The following is a 20,061-nucleotide window of genomic DNA, read 5'->3' on the forward strand; positions in this document are numbered from 1 at the left end:
GTTGAGTGGCTTGCATGATCGCAAGAGCTGACCAACAGACGAGACCAGACGAGACAAGACAGACGCAGGTCGACGTGTCAAGGACCATCCACCATGATGTGAGATGTAACGGGTCCGTCAAAAGCTTATCCAGCCTCGATCACAATGAGGCTTTTGCATAAAAAATACAGTTTTCATGTTGAGCTGAATAACTAGACTAACAGGAGCCACTCCAAGATCTATCAAGACGTAATTGAAAAATAAGAGTTCCTCACGATGTCGTTTTGAGGTGAAGGAACTGTAATAATAAATAGGCCTGGGCCTTGACGAATCTTGAGAATTATAAAAAAAGAGAAAGGGAAACCAAAGCGAGAACCAGAAAGCATAGAGTCGAGAAACCAAGCAACGTAAAGCATCAAGGCATAAAAGCATAAAACATTTCTGAAACACAAACAGAGCCAGAAACTTCCACGTTACTCGGCGATCTCTTGGACTGTCTCGTCCTCAAACAACCTCGCCTCGGGGTCCTTGGCTAGGAACGATAGGACGCCTGCCAGGTCTTCGAGCAGCTCCTCTGCGTAGCCGCTCCATGACTGCACCGTGACGATCTCGAGTGTGAGGGTGTCGCCAGAGGGGAAGGCCTGAATCTTCCACTCGCGCAGGGGTTCTTCGTGGACGTAGACCGTCTCCATTCTGCTGCTGGCGGCTTGGAAGTCGAGGGTCTCGACGTGCTCGACATCCTGATGCACCACTGTATCGAACCAGTCCGTCGTCTGGGGCCAGTCGGTGCAGAGACGGACAAGCTCCTTGAGGCCGATGCCCTCATGCGCTGAGGAGGCTATGTGCTGATCTTGGACGTGGATAAGGAGGTCCGAGACTGTCCAGCTGGAGGCGAACTTGACGCGCACGGGGGCATACTGCCAGCAGGGCCCCATGACGAGATCAGCATTAGGGAAGTCGATATTTCTACCACTAACGACCTCGCCAAACGTGACGTCTCGTGTTGAGAGACGGCGAGCAAGGCATAGTGCCCAAGCAGCCGTAGGTAGTGTGGCCACGGTCACGTCCTTGGACCTTGACGAGATATCCACCGTCTTCTGAATGGCAAAGTGGTTCTTTTTCTCGACGGGCACATCTGGTCGGAGTATCGACATGGAAGAACCCTCGAGCAGCTCTTTCCAGTAGTCAACCGCCTTGGGGATGTTCTCACGCACCACGTGGCCGACGTAGGACGAGAAGGGAACAGTCTCCTGGATAGGCTTGTCCTCGTAGAGTGCCGAAAGCTGCTTGAGGATCAAAGGCAGACAGATCTCGTCGTACTGAGCGTGTGAGATACGGAAGATGAGACAGGCCTTGTCATCTTCGCCCTCGACGAGGAACCACTTGACAAAGACAGAGCCGAGAGGCATTTTAGTCAACACATCAAGCTGACAGAGCTGCTTGGCAAAGGCCTCGACTTCGCTGTCAATCTCATAGTGAACAAACTCTGCCTCGAGATCTTCAATGACAACGCCGTAGCCTTGTTCCTCGTGCTCGACAAACACCGTCCGCAGCATCTCGTTGCGCGAGACGAGCTCTCGGCAGCTGTTCATGAGCTTGGACCGATCAACCGCCGAGTCAAAGTACATGAGCTCGTAGCGTGTTGAGAATCGAGGGATCTGAATAGTGCCCTTGACAGCAACTTCCTGAAGGGGTCTCGCGGGGAGGACGTTTGCGATCTTCCAGTCAGGGTTTGCCAGTTGAGGATGAACAATCTTGTCAACAAACTCATCCCTGTCCTCAGTCTCGAGAAGTGAAAAGGCAGGAATCTCGACGACTTCATGATCGACAACCTCGGCCTCTTCCATCGCATTGGCCATATCGTACAAGGTCCTCTTCTGGAAGATCTGGACCACTGTCAACTTGACACCCGCAAGGCGAGCCTCTGATACGAGCTTCATGGCAGCGATTGAATCGCCTCCACGAAGGAAGAAGTTGTCGTTCAGGCCAACGTCCTCCTCGGGGATTCCAAGGACACGGCTCCAGAGGCCCCGGAGCTTGCGCTGCTTGCGTGACGTGGCCGACACTCGCTTCGCTGGTCGTCGTTGAGTGAGGGAGGCAGCATTTGTCTTGGCCGTTTGATCAATAAACTCGATATGGCCAGCGGCGTTGAACTTGGCAAGCTTCCCAGACTTGTATAGAGTGCCTTCGAGGTTCGCAGTCTCATCGCCATACAAGGTGTTTAGCCAAGCAGGCCACTCGATCGCAGGATACTCGAGTTCAGCAGTGCTTCGGATGATAAGCTCGCCCATAGCACCCTTAGGAAGGATACGCCTAGCATCATGTGTGTCGACGATGTAGGCAGACACAACCTCAGGGTACTCCTTCAGGGAATCATCATCAACAGAGGCGCTCGCCGTCTCACGGATGTCATTCCAATTGTCCTCAGTAAGGTATGCCAGCTCCCCTAGACGAGTCTGACTCTTCTCGGCAAGCATCTGGGCAGTTTGCTTGACCTGATCTAAGATCCGCTCCATCAGAGGCTTCGCCACACACTTGGAGTCAAAGCTCGCCATGATGAGGAAGCCCTTGGGGTCAATGGAGCACACCAACATGAGAGCATACGTGTTGAACTTGAGCGCTTCTTGAGCAGCCTCCTCGTCACCGGCAGGAACCAGACGATCCGCAGGCAGATCCTCGCCAGAAACCTCATCGCCTGCTGTGCTCGGGTGAAGGACAAGGCCAGTACGGAGTTCACAAGCCTCGAGAGCGTCAGGGCTAAGACGGCGGATATGCTGAAGACCATAGTGCTCGTGGGGGATCTGGGAGACTGTTCCCTCCTGGACATCCTGCAGGTATTCTGATACAGGAGCCTCGTAGTCGACTTGTACGCGGACAGGAACAGTAGTAATCATGGGTCCCTCAATCTCCTCGGCTCCCACAATAGGGGCATTTCGGCCAGTGAGTGTCTCGCCAAATACCACGTCGCCGCTGTTGATGTATTGAGAAACGACGAGAGCCCAGGCAGCCCTGATGACGGTGGCTGTGGTAGAGTTGGTTGGTGGGTGCTCAAGAGGCACATAGACCTCAAGGAGAGAGTCGGCAGCGGTCTGGTAGCCAGGCCAAGGTAGGGCAGGGAACTGAGGGCCATTGGCGCCATCCAGTCGCTCCCTCCAGAAAACCTCGGAGCTTGATCTATCCATGCCGTTGAGATACTTGATAAAGTGTTTGAACTCGGCAGGTCGGCTGATCGAGCCACCAGTGTAGGCCTTGTTGATACGTTCAACGATCAGGGGCATGGCCCAACCATCGTAGAGAGCGTGGTGCATGCTCAAGACAAAGTTGACAGTACCAGTCTCGGCGTTGGTAATGACGGCGTATCGAACAAGAGGCTTACCCAGATCCATTGCTTCGTCTCGATCACGGATGAGATACTCCTTCAGATCGGTTCCGGAATACCACTCAAGATGGCCCTTGACCACAACCTGAACGAGGCCACGACCAGAAGCCTGGACAATTCTGGTCCGAAGAATAGAGCAGTCCTGTTGAGCAACGTCAAATGCGTTGACAAGTCGCTCGGCAGTCTCCATGTTAGGGAGCTCAACCACTCTTTGGGCGACGTAGGCCTCCTTGACCTTGGCCGAGAGAGCCATAAGCGCCTCTTGAAGGGGCGTGCAGGGGTAAACGTCTTCTACAAGGTCCTTCTCGATACCGCAGAGAGCAGCTGCCTCGGCTCGGGCCTCGTTGAGATCCCAATCTTGGTCAAGGAGCGAAAATGGAGCAATTTCCCTCTCCTCCTCAGAGGTCTCGGCAATATCAACAGCCTTCTCAGCCATATCACTAAAGGTCGTGTTGGAGAAGATCTCAGCAACCGTCAGACCAAGTCCCTCTTCACGAGCCGCAGCAACAAGCCTCATGGCACGGAGCGAGTCTCCGCCCACGCCAAAGAAGTTGCTCTGCTTGTAGACCTTGACTTCGGCGCCGAGCACCTTGTTCCAAGCCCTCTGCAGCTTCTTCTCTGCCTCTGTCTCAGGCTCGTCCTCCTGTCCATCACCAGACTGTAGGCTGCCAAACTTTTCTCGTGGAATCGAGTTTCCAATCTCCCTGAGCTTCTTGCGGTCTGTCTTACCAGACACTAGTGATGGCATATACTGCAGAGTGATAAAGGCAGCAGGGACCATGTATCGAGGAACCTTGGCGCCCAAAGCTGAGTCGATGTGGGAGAGGGCGGCGCTGAGCTCCTCTGAAGGTTCTGTGAAAAGGGTGCCTGAAGCATCAGACTGGGCCTGGTTGGGTTCAACAAGGAAGGCCACCAATGTTGGTGTGCCGTTCTCGGGCTTGATAACCTCAGCAGCGATCTTGACTCGGGGAGGCAGACACTCCCGGATGTGATGCTCAACTTCGGCGAGCTCGACACGTTGACCACGGAGTTTAACTTGTTGGTCCTTCCGGCCGACGAACTCGATGGCTCCAGGGTTCTTGGGATCATATCGCACCAAGTCACCAGTCTTGTACAGTCGTCCGTGGCGGCCGGGTACATCGCCGTGACCAGCCAAAAGCCATGTAGGATCCTCGATGAATACCTCTGCCGTCTTCTCGGGCTCGCCGAGATATCCAATGCCAACGACAGGGCCCTCCATAATCAACTCGCCCACACTCCCAACTGGGGTAAGGCGGTTGTGGTCATCGGGATCAACGATCCACGACACTCCACCAACAGCCTTTCCGATGCCGGTCGAGATATGAAGGGTATTGTTGATCGTGCAGCCGACAGTACATTCAGATGGACCATAGGCGATGACGAGCTGGACGTGCTTGCTCCATTCAGCCGCATCGCTGGCTCCGACAGCTTCTCCGCCAAGTCCCAGGACATCAAGCGTAGGGATAATGTCGGGGTCTAGCACACGAGCCACTGACGGTGTCATATGGACCATGTTGGCCTTGCTCTCTCGGATAGCACCGCTGAGATCATTCATCCTGGCCTCATCAGACGGAACGCAGACACGTCCACCACTGAACAGGGTGCAGAGCATACAGTCGATGCTAACGTCGAAAGCGTACGACGGGAAGTCGAAACATCGAGAAGTAGAGTTGTAGCCCACCTGCCGGGCTCGTTCGATGGCACCGCTGGTGTAGTTCTCATGGGAGATGACAACTCCCTTTGGCTTTCCTGTGCTGCCCGAAGTGAAGATGACATACATGGGCGACGAGGCAGGCACTTGGGGCAGGGGCTCGTCAGAAGCCTCGGGGATGGCATCAAAGAAGTCGGCGGAGACAGCAATGACTTGGCCGCCATTGACGATCCTCTGGCCAAGTTGGCTCTGGGCCACCGAGGTGATGACCAGCTCGGCGCCAGTTTGCTCGACGATGGTCCTTAACCGAGCCTCAGGCTGGCTGGGGTCGGTGAGGGAAAAGGTGCCGCCAGCCTTCATCACCCCTAGCAGTCCGACGATGGCCCACCTGGACTTCTCGAAGCAAAGTGGTATCCGAGTCCCGATCTCGACTCCCCGGGATCGGAGGTGGCGTGCAAGGCGCGTTGCCAAGTCATCAAGCTCCCTGTATGTAAGGCTTCCGTCCCAAGACTGTACAGCAATGGCGTCTGGCTGGTCGCGGGCGACATCGGAAATCATGTCATGGACGCATCGCTCAATCAGGGGCGGCACCTCTTGGTTCCATTGCCACAGTTGGTCAAGGTCCTTGGCTGTAGCTCCGAGTAGGTCTCCCAGCCGCCGGTCCGGATGTTCGAGGACGTTCTTGAGAACGTAGATGAAGTTGCTGACCTCTTGGTCGATGTCGCTCGATCCGCTCCAGGTAGAGTGTCGTCCGGAGATCTCCAACGACTGTTCGGTAACGGAGACCTCAAGATATAGAGACTAAACATCATGTTAGCGGGGTGACACACAAGCCATCATGTGTCAGTTTAATATCGGCACTTACATCCTCGTCTCCCTTCGAATCCCTGTCCGTCTTGAGAGAGTAGGGAAGTTGTCCAAAGAATAGCTTTGCACCTGATGAGGGTGAATATGACGCTTCTGACAAAGCTTCGTGCTTCTTGATGCCCTCGAGCGCTTGTGAAGTTGTCCTCTCGGCCTCAAAGGTCGAGTTGTCGATGCGGAACGACTGCCGTTGGACACTGCCATCAGGGAGGATGTATCCCCAGTCATAACTCCCAGGGAGCTCTTCCAGCTTGGGGGAACATGCCAGTGTCCATGCAAGCAGGAGTTCGTCTTGAAATGTCGCAGGATCCCGTGTTGACCCAAGGGGAAGGGTCTTGATAACAGGGACGCCTGGAAAGATGCGAGATTTCTCGCGGGAGTCGATCGAAATGGCTGATCCGCCACCGCCGCCGCCGTCGATAATATGCATTATGATTGTCTCGTAAGGGGTAATATCAATTATAGGGGTATTTGAAGGACAGTAAGAGAGTGATATAAAGAAGAGGGTGAGCGGTTATAGAACAAGAACAACAGAAGACTGCCAACTCAAGAGTCTCGGCAAAATCAACAACCTCCATCAAGACCTGTCTATGATTAAGAATGCGCCGTTCAACACTTCCTCACCGGGTCGGCTGCCCGAGGGCGTGACCGCCGCGGAAAGAAACCCCGGCCAGCTTGGCTTGTGAAAACGGCCTTCATGAACACCCTTGGACGAGTTTGCCTCTTTCGGGCTCGATGGGAGCCATACTACCACCGCATAGACCGCATCTTGGCGACTTTGGCCCAGACAATGGTTCCATCCACTCCTCGGCAACACCAACACTTCCATTGCCCCTGCTGCGGAATCCGAGGAGCCACGGAGCAGTGACTGAATTGATGCGGACTGGGCTCGCATCAGATGGAGGTTGTCTATAGGATCATCAGATTCGCTAGCGGACCCAAGGCCACTTTGTCCAGCTGGGGTGGGGTCATGCTTGGCTGTCTACACGAACAGCTGAATGGGGAAGAGGCACGGAACAGATCTGAAGCTTTGCCAGGGTCATGACAAGCGGAGGGACCAACCGCTTCTCGAGCTGAGGCTCATAAGGCTCAGGCTCAGGTGTTGGGTTGGTCGCACTTAACTTTAAGCGCGTGAGCCCACATGGAGCCGGATAGCTCAGGAACACGCGATGCGCATGGATGGAGAAGCCTCTCAACGTGTCAAATAGAGGCCATGCCATGTGGTAGGTAGTGATAGACATCAGAAGCAACTCTGCTTGCGGGGCCCCGAATCTTCCATCAAAGCTCGATGTGCTTGTCACTGTCTGGACCTGTCCTGTCCTGTCGCCAGTCTCGTCATGACGGACCGTGAACTGCTCTTTTGGTGCACCACCCCCCACCCTCTCTTCACCGGGGTCTCGCCATGAGTCCAGCGCTAACCCGGGGATAACCCCTGGCAATGCACCTTTTTCTGCATTCGAAGGGTGAGAGGCGAGGCCGGCCTGTATAGTTGTGGCCATATTCATCCACCTTCCATGGATGAACAAGCTTTGGGGCTGACAAGCCATCATGTACTTCCATGGTGGGCGCTCCCTCTTGTGACGCCTGACCGTTGACAGTCCTTCAGCACTTTAGTTCCTGAGGCCGCCAGTACCGCCCGATCTATGCAGTGTTGTAGCCCGAGACCTTGTCGTTGTGGTGGTTGCTGTTTGCCCAATACTCGGGATATTGAAGCATAACAGCTGATGAGGGCCCAAATTCTCGGGAATAGACAGCATACCCAAGGCTGAAATCGGATCATCGTATATCTGACACTGTCCACTGACCGGTCTTTGCTAAGCTTTCAGCAATCAACGCTGAGCGATCCCATCCACTTGTGAAGTAGTCGGTTTGTACCCTACCCACGCTGAACCCACACTCGCCCACGGTCAAGCTGTTCTCCATTGAACCGGCCCAAGGCGATGTAACCTGATAGGTCTTGTCCTCTACTCCAATTCGGCCAAGTGAAAGCGAGACGAACGGGTCTGCTCACACGTGTGGGATACGGTATTTCCGGCCGAGGTTTGGACACGAGCGGCATCGCTGGAACCCAAGTCCGAAGCGGAAATTTGTCGAAGTCTTGGATGGAGGTCATGATGCGACCTCAAGGGCTGGCCGAGGAAACCATCATCCCTGCTTCACTCACCTGCAGCACGCCGGCGGCTTGCCACCGAAAGAGACCAAAGCGTCTCTGCCTTGCTGAGTTTGAAGAATCGCCTTCCTCTTCCATCAGGAGGGATGGTCTGAGCAGACTCCGACGTGTACCTAACGAGAGAGTGGGAGTCCGTGGAGGTCAAGATGGAAAGGAGAGTGGGATGTCTGGCGGATGTACCTCCAATTCACGGCCTAGTGTTAATCAGATAAAATTTTCCTGCCGACGTCGGCCCGGGGCGTGGGCGTAGTAAACAACGCCTCGGTTAAACGTGCAGAGACTCATCTTATCTGATCATCAGATTAGATACTTGCCGCCAGAAAAAGCCGCTAAAAAAGTTGACCTTGAGACGGCTCAAACCTCGAGAGGAAGCCGGGGCCGATGGGGGCAAGGAGGAATGGTCATAACGAGTACGGATGGGGTATGGTATGGATGACGGGATGGGCCAGGGCAATGCAAGATGAGAACCAGGGACAAAACAAGCGTGGGATGGATGTGTGGATATCTACTCCGTCGGAGATGGAGCTACCGGTAGTTACCACAAGCCACGCTGCACCGTATCCTCGGAGTAGGTAGATGGAGATGAGAACTCAGATGAACTCAAGACCAGGTTGAGCAGGCGGGCAAGCATTCTCAGCCCCAAGAGAGCCAGGGTCGAGTTGCAACGGGCCATGGTGCGGGATGATGCTACTGGTGATGGCGTCTGACCTGCTGCACCAGCAGATCCTTGAGGTAATTGCCGCACCGGCGCGGTGCAGGAATCCCACATCGTTCGGCTCGCTCTTGAAGATGTGCGCTTTCGACTCCGTAATTGGCGTCCACCTCGTCCCAGAAGCATGGAGCTGGACGGAGAGCGGCATTCGCAGTGGGGCCGGCTGGCGATGGCTGGTAGGACGGGATAAGACGGATGCGCAAGCGTTGGATAGCGGCTGTTCAATTTGGGGCATGCATAATTGCGTGGGAGAGCCCTTTGTCGGCGTTCGCTGGCGTTTTTCTGGAGTTTCGGTTCTTCTGTAGCCTGCTAGCGAATGTTATTTTGCGAACAAGTCCCATGAATGATCTGACTTGCGCAAAACATCCCAAGTCTTGAATCTGTGTTTTGAAACCATTGTCGATTTTTCTTGTACCGCTGCCATCATGACAACTGCTACCGCAGATATTCATCCCGAGCCCACACAGCCAACGCAGAAACTTTCTGTGCTTGAAGGCCCTGTCGACCCTCCTCTTGTCGACCTGACACTTGGCGAGCTTCTCGAACTGCAAACCTATCAACATGGCAACCAGGAATGTCTGGTCATCCCGTGGACGGGCGCCCGTTGGACATACAATGAGCTCAACCAGCAAAGCTCATCTTTGTCACAGGCCTTGCTAGACATGGGCATTGGAGTTGGCGACCGAGTCGCCATCATGGCTGGCAACTGCGAGCAATACGCAGCTGTCTTCTTTGCCGTGGCCAAGATCGGCGCAATCCTCGTCATTCTCAACAACACCTATACCCCGACCGAAGCGATGTATGGCCTTAAGTTCTCCGACAGCAAGATCCTTTTCACAACACCACGCATCGGTCGCCTCGATCAGACACAGCTGCTCCAGCAGCTCGAAAATAAGAAAACGTCCCCCAAGGTCGTAATGCTGAGAGGGGATGAGTCGGGCAAGTACCAGACCTACGACGAGCTCGTAAGTACTGGTCGCCGACAAAACCACCAAAGGCTCTATCGCGCCATGAGCAAGGTGCTGCCCCATCAAGTGGTCAACCTTCAGTTCACAAGCGGAACAACGGGACTACCCAAAGCTGCCATGCTCACTCACCAGTAAGTGGAAAACAACCCCCACCTGAATAACCTTGTCACTCGCACATAGACAGGCATATGCGGGATTCCGGCTAATACGTTGATAGTAACTTGGTGAACAATTCGCGCTTCATCGGCGACCGTATGCGACTGAGCTCGGTCGATGTCCTGTGCTGCCCACCTCCCCTCTTCCATTGCTTTGGCCTGGTGCTCGGTCTCCTGGCCATTGTCACACATGGTGGCAAGATTGTCTATCCTGCTGAGGTCTTTGATATTCAAGCGACTCTTCAGGCGATCTCTGACGAAAAATGCACCGCTGTTCATGGTGTCCCTGCCATGTTCGACTCGCTGTTCCAGGCCAAGTGGCCAGAGGACTTCAATTGCGATAACCTGCGCACTGGCATCATCGCTGGTGCTCCTGTGCCGCGTTACCTCATGGAACTTCTTGTCAACCGTTTTGGCATGACCGAGTTCACCAGCAGCTATGGCCTGACCGAGGCTTCTCCAACTTGCTTCAATGCATTCACTGATGATTCCATCGACAAGCGGCTGACCACTGTCGGAACATTGATGCCTCATGCTAAGGCCAAGATTGTTGACCGTGACGGCAACATTGTGCCCCTCGGCAGCCGAGGCGAATTGTGCATTGGTGGTTACCAGCTTCAGGCTGGATACTGGAACAACTCGGAGAAGACCAACGAGACTATGATGCGGGATGCTTCAGGCGTGTTGTGGCTGCACACTGGTGACGAGGCAGTATTTGATGAGGCTGGATATTGTTCCATCACCGGCCGCTTCAAGGATATTATCATTCGAGGTAAGCTCCAATTCTCTCTCACGTACCTGATGAAAGATGTCCATCTAACCCCAACGTCCAGGTGGAGAGAACATCTACCCTCTTGAGATCGAGGAGCGCCTCATGGCCCATCCCAACATCTCGCGGGCTATCGTGGTTGGCCTCAAGAACAAGCACTATGGCGAGGTTGTGGGCGCTTTCGTCGAACTGGCTGAGGGTCACCAAAAGCCCACGTTTGAGGAGCTCCGTGACTGGTGCCGCAAGAGACTTGGTGGCCACAAGTCGCCGGCCCACGTCTTTTGGCTGGGCCACGACGACGTTCCAGCGACGGTGCCTTTGACTGGCAGCGGCAAGGTGCGCAAGTTCGAGATGGCGAAGCTCGGTGACGAGCTTCTGCGAAAGCAGGCGAATACCTCCAAGTTGTAGATGTTTGGTAGATTTCTGTTCAAAAGGAGTAGATGGAATTATGGAAAATTATAGGTATACAGAATGAATGGGTTTGCAAGGTCTAAAATGGAGTCTGCAGAGAATGAAAAGGTCAAATAAAAACAGGTAGCGGTTGTTGGTTGGGTCAGAAGGAAGGAAACATGAAAATTCCATTTCGCACTTGCCAAATGCACAACCAACCACCATCCACAACATGCACCTTCCCGTCGGAAGTCACAGTGACAGAGTGCAGTGACCGCTAAGAATTTAACTTTTTATCTTGGCAAAACATCCATCCATTTCAGCCAACAACCAACTGTCCTCTTCTAAATCATCCATCCATCCACACAGAAACACTATCCTCAGCTATCATGGGTATCCTGAATAATTACAGCTTGGGCACCAGACCCAACCTCATGCCGCCAACGACCTTCTCGTTCTCTCCCAGCGGGCACAGCTGGAAGAAGCGCTCGCGAGAGCATCGAACAAAAGCGCTGCGCTTGTGTGGAAGGTCGACAAACTTGTCCAACCCGAACCCGTGAATAAAGTCGTACATGACAACAGTCGTGTTTGTCTCCTTGGGTTCACCCACGACGTACATGGTGCGCGGATCATCAAGGTACAGGTAATGCATCAAGCTGCTCCACCACGCTGACACGCGATGCGGGCCACGGAAGCGCACATCGCCAACGAGAGAGTGGCGGCCGCGGTCAAAGTCGCCAGCGTTGAAGTAGCCACCCAGGCGATCCTCCTGCAGAACATTTGGTCAGAAACGTGGAAGGTTTGGAAAAGAAGGGTGGGACATACCTTGGCCCAGTAGACCTCGAAGTAAGCAAAGTAGATGTCTTCCCACTTAGCCAGGATGGCGACTTGGTGGGGGTCCTCATGGATATTACGCAGGTACTCGCGGTGCTGCTCGAGAGTACCCGTCTCGTTCCAGCCCTGCGAGACACGGGGGTCGTTCTGCCATTCATGGAAAAGGCGCAGATGCTCGGCATCCTCGTAGTCGAGCGAAACCATGGAAAAGGTCTCGTTAAGATGGGGGATCCATCGGCTGTAGATGACCGCGCCCGGCGCGGGCTTGGCTGGCCGAATTGGGTGCCATGACTGCTGATATCGTTCAGGATCCTCAGGGTCGCCGGCCGAGGCAATGGTTGTGGTGTTGTAGAAAGGTGTCAGAGGATATGATCCCAGAGGGTTCGATGCGGGCAGAGACGACGGCGACTCAGCAGGGCACCAAACCGGTCGGGGGCCAAATGGCGAACCAGCGCCCTGCCAGAATGTGCTTCGCAGGACAAGCACAAGGCTCTCGTCGGTCTTGTTGGAAGGCTGGCGCTTCTCCCGAGCCTTGAGAGGGTGGTCAATGGCAAGCAGGACCGCGACAAGCTGCTGTCCCAGGACGGCGGCGTTGGCTCCTCGGAGCTCCAGGCGGAAAGACTCCACGGATGGCCTCAGCGTAAGGATTGTGTAAACGAGCAGCCAAGCCTGACCCAAAGTCGGGGCCTCGGCGCCATCCCAATAAAAGGTGACGCCGGGCGAGCGACGAGCACGAGCCCAAGGGCTGTTGTTGGATTGAGAAGGAAGTTCGCTCGACTTGAGGTCAACCGGATCTGAGAAGACGAGCGAAGAGTTGTGGAGCTCAAAGGGGAGAGGTTTGGCGGTCGCAGAAGCTTTGTGAACGAGCTTGTAAACAGGCGTTTCGACACCGGAGGGAGCTGAGGCCTTTTCGATGGCATACTCGGTCTGGTATGGATGAGGCAGCTTGATGATGGCCTCGCCGGCCTTGACGGCAGAAAAAGTACCCGCTGGCGCTGACATTTTTGGCAGGAATTAGAACATATGGATTATCGAGACAAAGAAGCAAGGTCGGGAGAAGTGAAATAAAAGGATTCCGAGCGCCGAGAAGCTATTCGCAAAAGAAAAACCGGCCGTGGGAGAATTTCCGCACCTCGTCTGTCGCCAGACGCCACTTCGGGATGAGCTCAGTTCTTGGGGCTGTCAACTCCGCTTGTTTCCTGCACGGCGTGTGGGTGCAGTAACCATTATCAATCCGATCCCCAGCTCTCAGGCCGTTGCTAGGCTAGCCGGCCGGTTGGACTAGGCATGGCCTAGGCAGGGCACATGCTGCAACAATACGCCTAGGTGCAGTTGCAAAACGGTAAAGGGCGTCAACGATGCAACAACGGTCCACGGTCGCCGCTCCAAGCACCGGCTAGTCGAGCCGTGTCTCTGGCTATCGAGTGCCGAAAGATCCCCTCCCGCAAGATGTGCAAACCAACAGCTCCGATCAGTTCTCCATCATTCGGGACCCCTACCGTGCCAAGGGCCAAGTACCTCATGAAGGCATTCGTCCTAGAGTTGAGGATATATCAACATCGGCCAGACCTCAAGTACGGCCACACCAAACGGACGGACAACCTCGGGACGGAAACATTGCCGGGCCACATGGGGCACACCAAGCAGCCAAGCACTTTCAGCGCTGCAAAAGCTCCAGGCGAAGCCGACTCTGGCGATTCGTACGGGGAAAAGGACCACCAAGGGCGCAAAGACACGAGATTGTACCCTTCGGTACTGGCCGGTGCATGGTGGCTTGCATGCTCTGCACCAGGGCGACTGCTTGGGTCGCCAGCGTGGGCAAAAGCGGATCTGATAACTTAAAGGGGCCGGCATCCCCTGGCCAAGCCGAGCCAATATCGACACACCCCCGATGCATGCCAGTCGGCCAGCCGGTTGTCGGAGATGGGACTGATTATCTAATCTCTCTGGAGGTGTTCTCACCGCCTACCTAAACTAGAGGGATCTGATAAAACGCTCATCCACGCCGCCGAGGGATGCTATTCGTGGCAGCTGCCCACCAGACCCTGGCCGAAGAATCGACCGGCGTCACGCTAATCCATCTTGGATCAGCTACCCGCTTTTCCAGGGCCCAGCGACTTATTCCGCTTCGGGCAATTGATCTGATTTAATCACCTCATCGCTTGCAACGTTGACAATGACCAAGGTTCACAACTGCTACCAGAGACCTCACATCGCACTAGTCCACTCTCTAGGGGCCCATGGTTCGTTGAGCGCCACTAGACACTTGGACGGCACGACGGCTTCGTGGGGGACGTGGGAGAAAATAGGAGGGTCCTCCTACGCAGTACATATTATCCACGCGTTCACCTAAGCCGATGCTCGATGCCGGTAGTTCGTGGGACATGCTGTTGAAAAGAGACCAAGCTTCGGCGCCTTCACGGCGTTCCAACTGTCAGCGACATGTGCTTGCCGTCCTTTCCTAGTACAGTACCCCCATGCGCCAAGTTGGCTCTCGCAGAATTCTCCTTGCCGATCAACAGTGGGTTTTCATCATGGCCCCCATCGTTCTTCGCTGATCCCGAAGAGCCTCACCACCAGTGGCCAACAGCACGTTACTGATTATCTGATAATATCATCGCTGACACTCTTGTAGGACTGTGGGATCTTAACTTGCCCGAGGACCCGGGGCTGGTGGAGCCCAGAGTTCGCTTGCGGCTATATGTCAATCCTTGAAGGGGACACTCGATGTGATGCTTTTCCCTACCATCCATCAATCCTTCATCATGACAACCTATGAGCCGTCATAGCTGATCAATTGAGTTCATGGAGGGCTGATATTCCCGCCGTCTTATTCCCGACCTTCACGCGATGGACGAAAAAGGGTTTCATGCAGCTGATCAAACTCATCATGTCTGTTGGTCCAGGGTTTCTGATCCATTTGGTGATCCCGCTTTTTCTGCCCACTCATTGCGATAGTTGCACCACGGCTATAAGGGAGACGGCATGCCATCTCGACGCGAGTATGGGTTCCAGGAACTTCAGGTCCCGGCTGCCTGGCAAGCTCTCTATTAAGCAGTGATCATATTTTTTTTGTCTGGTTTGATTTGTTGGCATATATATTGATTGATAATCCTACCCAATCTCATCCTTTCTTCCTGTGTCTCACATTCCATGTGCCTCTAGTCGATTGCGACGCTGGCTCTTGACTGGTTATATTCTCACTTGCTTCCATCCAGTCTCTTGCCCTCTTCATTATTATCTCAAAAGACGGAGAGACAGATTCTCAGTCATGGCCAGCGTGTGGACTCGACTAGCTATCATCACGGCGTACATCTCCATCTGGGTCATCTACTTTATCGATTCCATGCAGCAGTCCAACTCGGGTGCTCTCAAGCCCTATGTTACCTCGGCATTCCAGTCTCACTCTCTCACGCCGACTGTTGGCATTTTCAGCTCCATCATTGGTGGTCTCTTTAAGCTCACGCTGGCAAAGGTCCTCGATGTCTTTGGCTGCCCTCGCGGTTATCTCTTGTCCATCATCTTTCCCACAATGGGCCTAGTCATGATGGCCGGATGCAACGGTGTCAAGAAGCATGCTGCAGCGCAGGTCTTTTACTGGGTCGGATCAGTTTTGCCTCTTTACATTCACACTCGGTCGTCGATAGTTCAGCCCTACACGAGCTGTGCTTGGCATCCCCAGATTTTCGGTCGGATGTGGCTGCGCCCCTTTTCTAAGCCTCCAGGGAGTAACCCGATCGGGACTTGGGCCGATGTCTTTATCAATCTATCACTTTGACTCTGTACTTTGGCTGACAATTGGTTAGATACAATGGCGTCGACTTTAGTCTCCATATCTTCACCGCGGATACATCTGCTCTCAAGAATCGAGGCTTAATGATCGCCTATGCGTCTTCTCCTTATATCATCACCACTTGGATCACGGGTTACATGACCACGGCCTTCCTCAAAGGGCCTGGCTTCCGATGGGGCTATGGCGTCTTTTGCATCGTTACGCCTGCTGTCACGCTGCCTCGCTTCGGTCTCTTCATGCACTACTACTACAAGGCCAAGCACATTGGATTGGTGCCCAAGCGTGAGAGCAATCGAAAGTGGTGGGAGTCCCTCTACCACTACGCTCGCGAGTTCGACGCTGTCGGTCTCTTGCTCATCACAGCTGGCATAGCTCTCTTGCTTCTCCCGTTCAACATCTATTCGTACCAGAAGGAGCAGTGGAAGACCCCCCATCATCATCTGCTTCTTCGTATTTGGCGGCCTTCTCATCATCGCCATTGCCCTGTGGGAAAAGTTCTTCGCCCCGGCCAAGTTTCTTCCTTACCATCTACTCACTGACCGCACTGCCGTCGGCTCTTCCGTCCTTGTCGGGGCTGTCTTTGTCAGCTTTTACTGCCGGGACGCCTGCTTCTTCAGTTTTGTCCAGGTCGTTAATGGCTTGACGGCCGTGGAACAGACTTGACAATCATCTACTAGTCGCTCCCGCAGCAGCTGTCCTACCCCTGGGGTCCGCCGGAGCGTATCGCCATCCAGGAGTCGTACGATGTGGCCCAGAAGATGGTGTTGATCACCGGTACTGCGACATTGGCCGTTGTGGTTGTCTTGGTGCTTGTTTGGCGTGACTACGATGTTGGGGAACGCAAACAGGTAAGGGGTCGTGTTATCTAAAGGAGGACAGGTCAGTATGGTACTTGGATATGCTGGTATCGCGAGCTTGGTGTTGGAAGAGGCAAAGTAAATAGTAAGGTTCAAAATCGTCAATTGTAATTACATAGTCATAATGACAGTTATTATCGCTCACACCTTCTATTACGAGCGGTCTTTCATCCCCCCATCAACACGTTTAACTCCAGGTTAGGCAATTGGATAAGTACTACAATAGATACACCAAATGAATTGCCTAGCCTTATCTACGTATCTACATCCAAATACTTCTCAAGATTCTAGAGAGCATCACTACCCTAGATCGAAACTTTGTTAGATATGAGATCAAACTCATGGTTCAATGAATAACCCCTATCAGGCTCTGACATAGGGTAGCTCGGCTAGGAAGACACTTTTGGCATAAAGAAGCAGTACAAGTGTTTGTATTAGAGGATATCTATAGCACTGATGTTGCCTTCTAACACATGACATCATAGTCATGGCGATACTTGCATTCATAGCTTACCGATTATGGTCACGTGGGAGGTTTAGGATCAAGCTCATCCCTATACGAGTACATTCGCAGCCATTCGAACAAGTCACCACCATACTCTGGGGAATTATCAATTGATGAAATGTCATAACTTATTCATTGTCATACACGACATACGCTCATCGTGGCATAACAAAGTTCTACCCTATTGTATTCCATAACGCCGAACCCCTAAAAACCCTGTATTTCCAACCCTAGACCTTGGCCTCATCAGTCTTGCGTCCGCCGAGCTGCATGTAATTCCAGCAAACTGCGGATTTGTTAGTTGCCAGCCACTGAAAGATAAAATCAGGTATTCAACTTACTTGTCCAGCCAAGATCATCCCTGAAGTAGGCCTGAGCAACATCTTCGCCCGAGATGGTGCCAGAGTCAGGGCTGGAGGCGACGGCCTTCTTGCCGACAGCAAGGCCGATCACAGGAGGGAAGTGGTTGAGCTCATGGTACTTGGGAGCCTCGCCAGTTCGGTGGCTGACGATGTGCTGGTGGATGTTCTGCGCGGTGTAGTGGCCGTGGTGCATGGCACCACCGCAGCGCTTGATGCCGGACCACTTGGCGATGTCACCAGCCGCAAAGTGGTACTCGTTGTTGGGAGTTCCATCCTCAAACTGCAGGCTGTAGGGAGAGGTTATTAGCTGTTTGGAACGTGTTTCGACAGCCTTCACTTACTTGGGCTTGATCTTGACGTATCCCTCCTCATCAAGAGCCGCGGCGGGCAGGTACTTGGAGGTGGGGACACTCTTGGAGATGGCCATGATGACCTCACTGGCAAACATCTTGTGGCCATTGGTGAACTCAATCTCGTGCTTGTCGCTGCCGTCGAGGGTCTCGACCTTCTTGGTGGAAGCCAGGCGGTGGTTCATGAGAACCTCGACGCCAGACTCTAGAAGGAGCTCAAGAGCAACGTCCTTAGTCTCATCGGGAAGACCCTCAGAGGAGAGGAGCTTGTCTCGAGAGTGGACAAGGGTCACCTTGACATGAGGCTTGACCATCTTGAGCTCAGCAGCCATCTCAATACCGACAGCACCTCCACCAACGACAACAACGCCATCCTTGGCGTGGTTGACAGCCTGGATGTGGTTCTCAGCCTCGAGCAGGTACTGCTTGCGAGTCAAGGACTGAGGAACGACGGGCCAGACACGTCGAAGGCCGGTGGCAGAGACAAGGTAGTCATACTGATGAGTGCTCTTCTCCTGGGTGAGGTAGGCCGCGACGGTGGCAGTCTTGGCGGCAAGGTCAACGTCGGTGACGGAGCCCTGGATTATCTTGATGCTCGGGGAGTCGAGGCCAGGAATGTCCGAGAACTTGACCCAGTTCTTCTTGGCGTACTCCGAATCGGCCAGGGCCAGAGGCGAGCCGATCAAGTGGTCTGCAGCATCACGGTCAGCGGTCCAGTCTCTTATACGATGCCGAGGCCCAGCTGAAAAGCAGAGACACGGACGAATGTTCACTCACAGTAGCCATCCCGCTCATCGACAATGGTAATCTCAATGTCAAAGTGAGGCAGGTTGGGGTGGTGGATGTAAGGCTCGGAGCTCATGCGGGGCGAGTATCCCTGGCTCAGATCGAGCAGATTGACAGCAGCAGACAGGCCTGCATAGCAGCCGCCGAGAACGAGGACACGCACAGCGTGGGATGCTTCGGGGAGTGAGCCCATTGTGGTGGCGCTGGCAAAGGACTTGGGATGGTGGAATATGGGACGATTCTGGTATGCAAGCGGGGGACTGGACGCTACGGGAATGGCTCTTGCACGGAGCTGAAGCGTCGATTGTACGATGGCAGTTGGACGGGACGAGGTCCAGGCACGGGACGAAAAGGCTCGCGTGGTGTGAGTGCAAGCAGAAACGTGGGGGGCCGTCAGCAGTTGTTCCGAGAATCTGGTAGAGACTCGGGAGATGAACATGAGCTGAAAGATGGGGAAGATGGAGGAGGTTGAGGAAGGAAGAAGAAATAGTCGAGAGGGAGAGGAAAGACGGGAATATAGACGAGCGGAAATAAAAGCAAGGCCCCCCCTCAACAAGTTTCCCCAAGAGTAAAAAGGCGACAGCGGCGGGATTGGTGACGCAGTGCGGCAGGGCGGTCTCTGCTACCGCTGGCTCGCTCGCACAGTACAATATTGACAGGCAGGCCAGCAGGCTCTCCGAGACAGCGGACAGCGAGCGACCTTGGACCGAGAGGAAGGGGCGCCAATGTCGGATCAAGGGTGACCTGGCCTCGGAATTGGCTAACAAACGACGAGCTTCACAGCTTCCCGTCTGCACAGCCCTGGTCCCATCAGGATTCCATAACAAGCGGCCTACTCAGAGTGCCCGGGACAGCGAGAATTGAGGAGCCGATGCAGGCCGGAGCCAGTCGGACAGAGGCATCGCCGTGGGGCGGGCTCCATGGCTCCTTGGACGGCGCGGGCGTTGGGATTTGGTGATGCTCCCAATTGTGGAGTTAAAGTTATCAGATCCGTCCCAGGCGCCCCAAGCCCCTGGGGACGACCTCGGAGGGCCGGTACGTACCCGAGCACGTGCGCCCGTGCCAGCTCGCCATGACTGGAAGACAGAACGAATACGCAGCAGAATTGAGGCAGAATGACGAGACGCTGACTGAAAGGACTAGGATGAATGACCAAAAAAGCAAACAATTCCACCCGGGATTGTTTTGTTCCACCTGATCTGATTTTTCCATCCTTGCGAAGGAATGCTTGGCTGCGACGGGAGGACAGTGTGCCATACCGTTATCTGATCGAAGGCCGGACCGACCAAGAGGACCGATCTACAGACTAGACCACGTATGTGCAATACTACCTTCTAGCGTGGATGCCATCATCCTGCTTTGTTCACGTGTATGGAAAGGAAGGCATCAAAAGGTTCTGTAGCCATTCTTTCAACCACTTGCCAAGCGTTGACGCCAAATGGGTCGACCGGAAAGCCCCAGTGCCGTAGGTGGTCCTGAGCCATTTTTGCAGCGTCACATTACATTGCACTTAGCA

General features: G+C 54.1%; 5 protein-coding genes across 5 annotated transcripts; 2 read left to right on the forward strand and 3 right to left on the reverse strand.

Annotated features, from left to right (window-relative positions):
• Positions 1-452: 452 nt before the first annotated feature.
• LRP88_07032 (uncharacterized protein) lies at positions 453-6,324 on the reverse strand (the record flags this gene model as incomplete). The annotated part of the gene is made up of 2 exons (XM_083243569.1): positions 453-5,831; positions 5,896-6,324. The coding sequence occupies 2 exons, from the start codon at positions 6,322-6,324 to the stop codon at positions 453-455; spliced, it is 5,808 nt and encodes a 1,935-aa protein (XP_083100793.1).
• A 2,877-nt stretch (positions 6,325-9,201) lies between these two features.
• On the forward strand, positions 9,202-11,076 carry LRP88_07033 (uncharacterized protein; the record flags this gene model as incomplete). The annotated part of the gene is made up of 3 exons (XM_083243570.1): positions 9,202-9,875; positions 9,962-10,671; positions 10,733-11,076. 3 exons carry the CDS (start codon positions 9,202-9,204, stop codon positions 11,074-11,076), a joined length of 1,728 nt encoding a protein of 575 aa, XP_083100794.1.
• A 388-nt stretch (positions 11,077-11,464) lies between these two features.
• On the reverse strand, positions 11,465-12,894 carry LRP88_07034 (acyl-CoA N-acyltransferase; the record flags this gene model as incomplete). Its single annotated transcript, XM_083243571.1, has 2 exons — positions 11,465-11,827; positions 11,899-12,894. 2 exons carry the CDS (start codon positions 12,892-12,894, stop codon positions 11,465-11,467), a joined length of 1,359 nt encoding a protein of 452 aa, XP_083100795.1.
• A 2,269-nt stretch (positions 12,895-15,163) lies between these two features.
• LRP88_07035 (uncharacterized protein) lies at positions 15,164-16,554 on the forward strand (the record flags this gene model as incomplete). Its single annotated transcript, XM_083243572.1, has 4 exons — positions 15,164-15,528; positions 15,699-16,016; positions 16,096-16,306; positions 16,363-16,554. The coding sequence occupies 4 exons, from the start codon at positions 15,164-15,166 to the stop codon at positions 16,552-16,554; spliced, it is 1,086 nt and encodes a 361-aa protein (XP_083100796.1).
• Positions 16,555-17,277: 723 nt separating this feature from the next.
• Positions 17,278-18,738, reverse strand: LRP88_07036 (uncharacterized protein; the record flags this gene model as incomplete). The annotated part of the gene is made up of 4 exons (XM_083243573.1): positions 17,278-17,333; positions 17,389-17,696; positions 17,751-18,450; positions 18,537-18,738. The coding sequence occupies 4 exons, from the start codon at positions 18,736-18,738 to the stop codon at positions 17,278-17,280; spliced, it is 1,266 nt and encodes a 421-aa protein (XP_083100797.1).
• Between the last annotated feature and the right edge of the window lie 1,323 nt (positions 18,739-20,061).

Source organism: Fusarium phalaenopsidis (genome assembly GCF_050370095.1).
Source record: "Fusarium phalaenopsidis strain FUZ10S chromosome Unknown contig_32298, whole genome shotgun sequence".
In the NCBI taxonomy this organism is placed as follows: Eukaryota; Fungi; Ascomycota; class Sordariomycetes; order Hypocreales; family Nectriaceae; genus Fusarium; species Fusarium phalaenopsidis.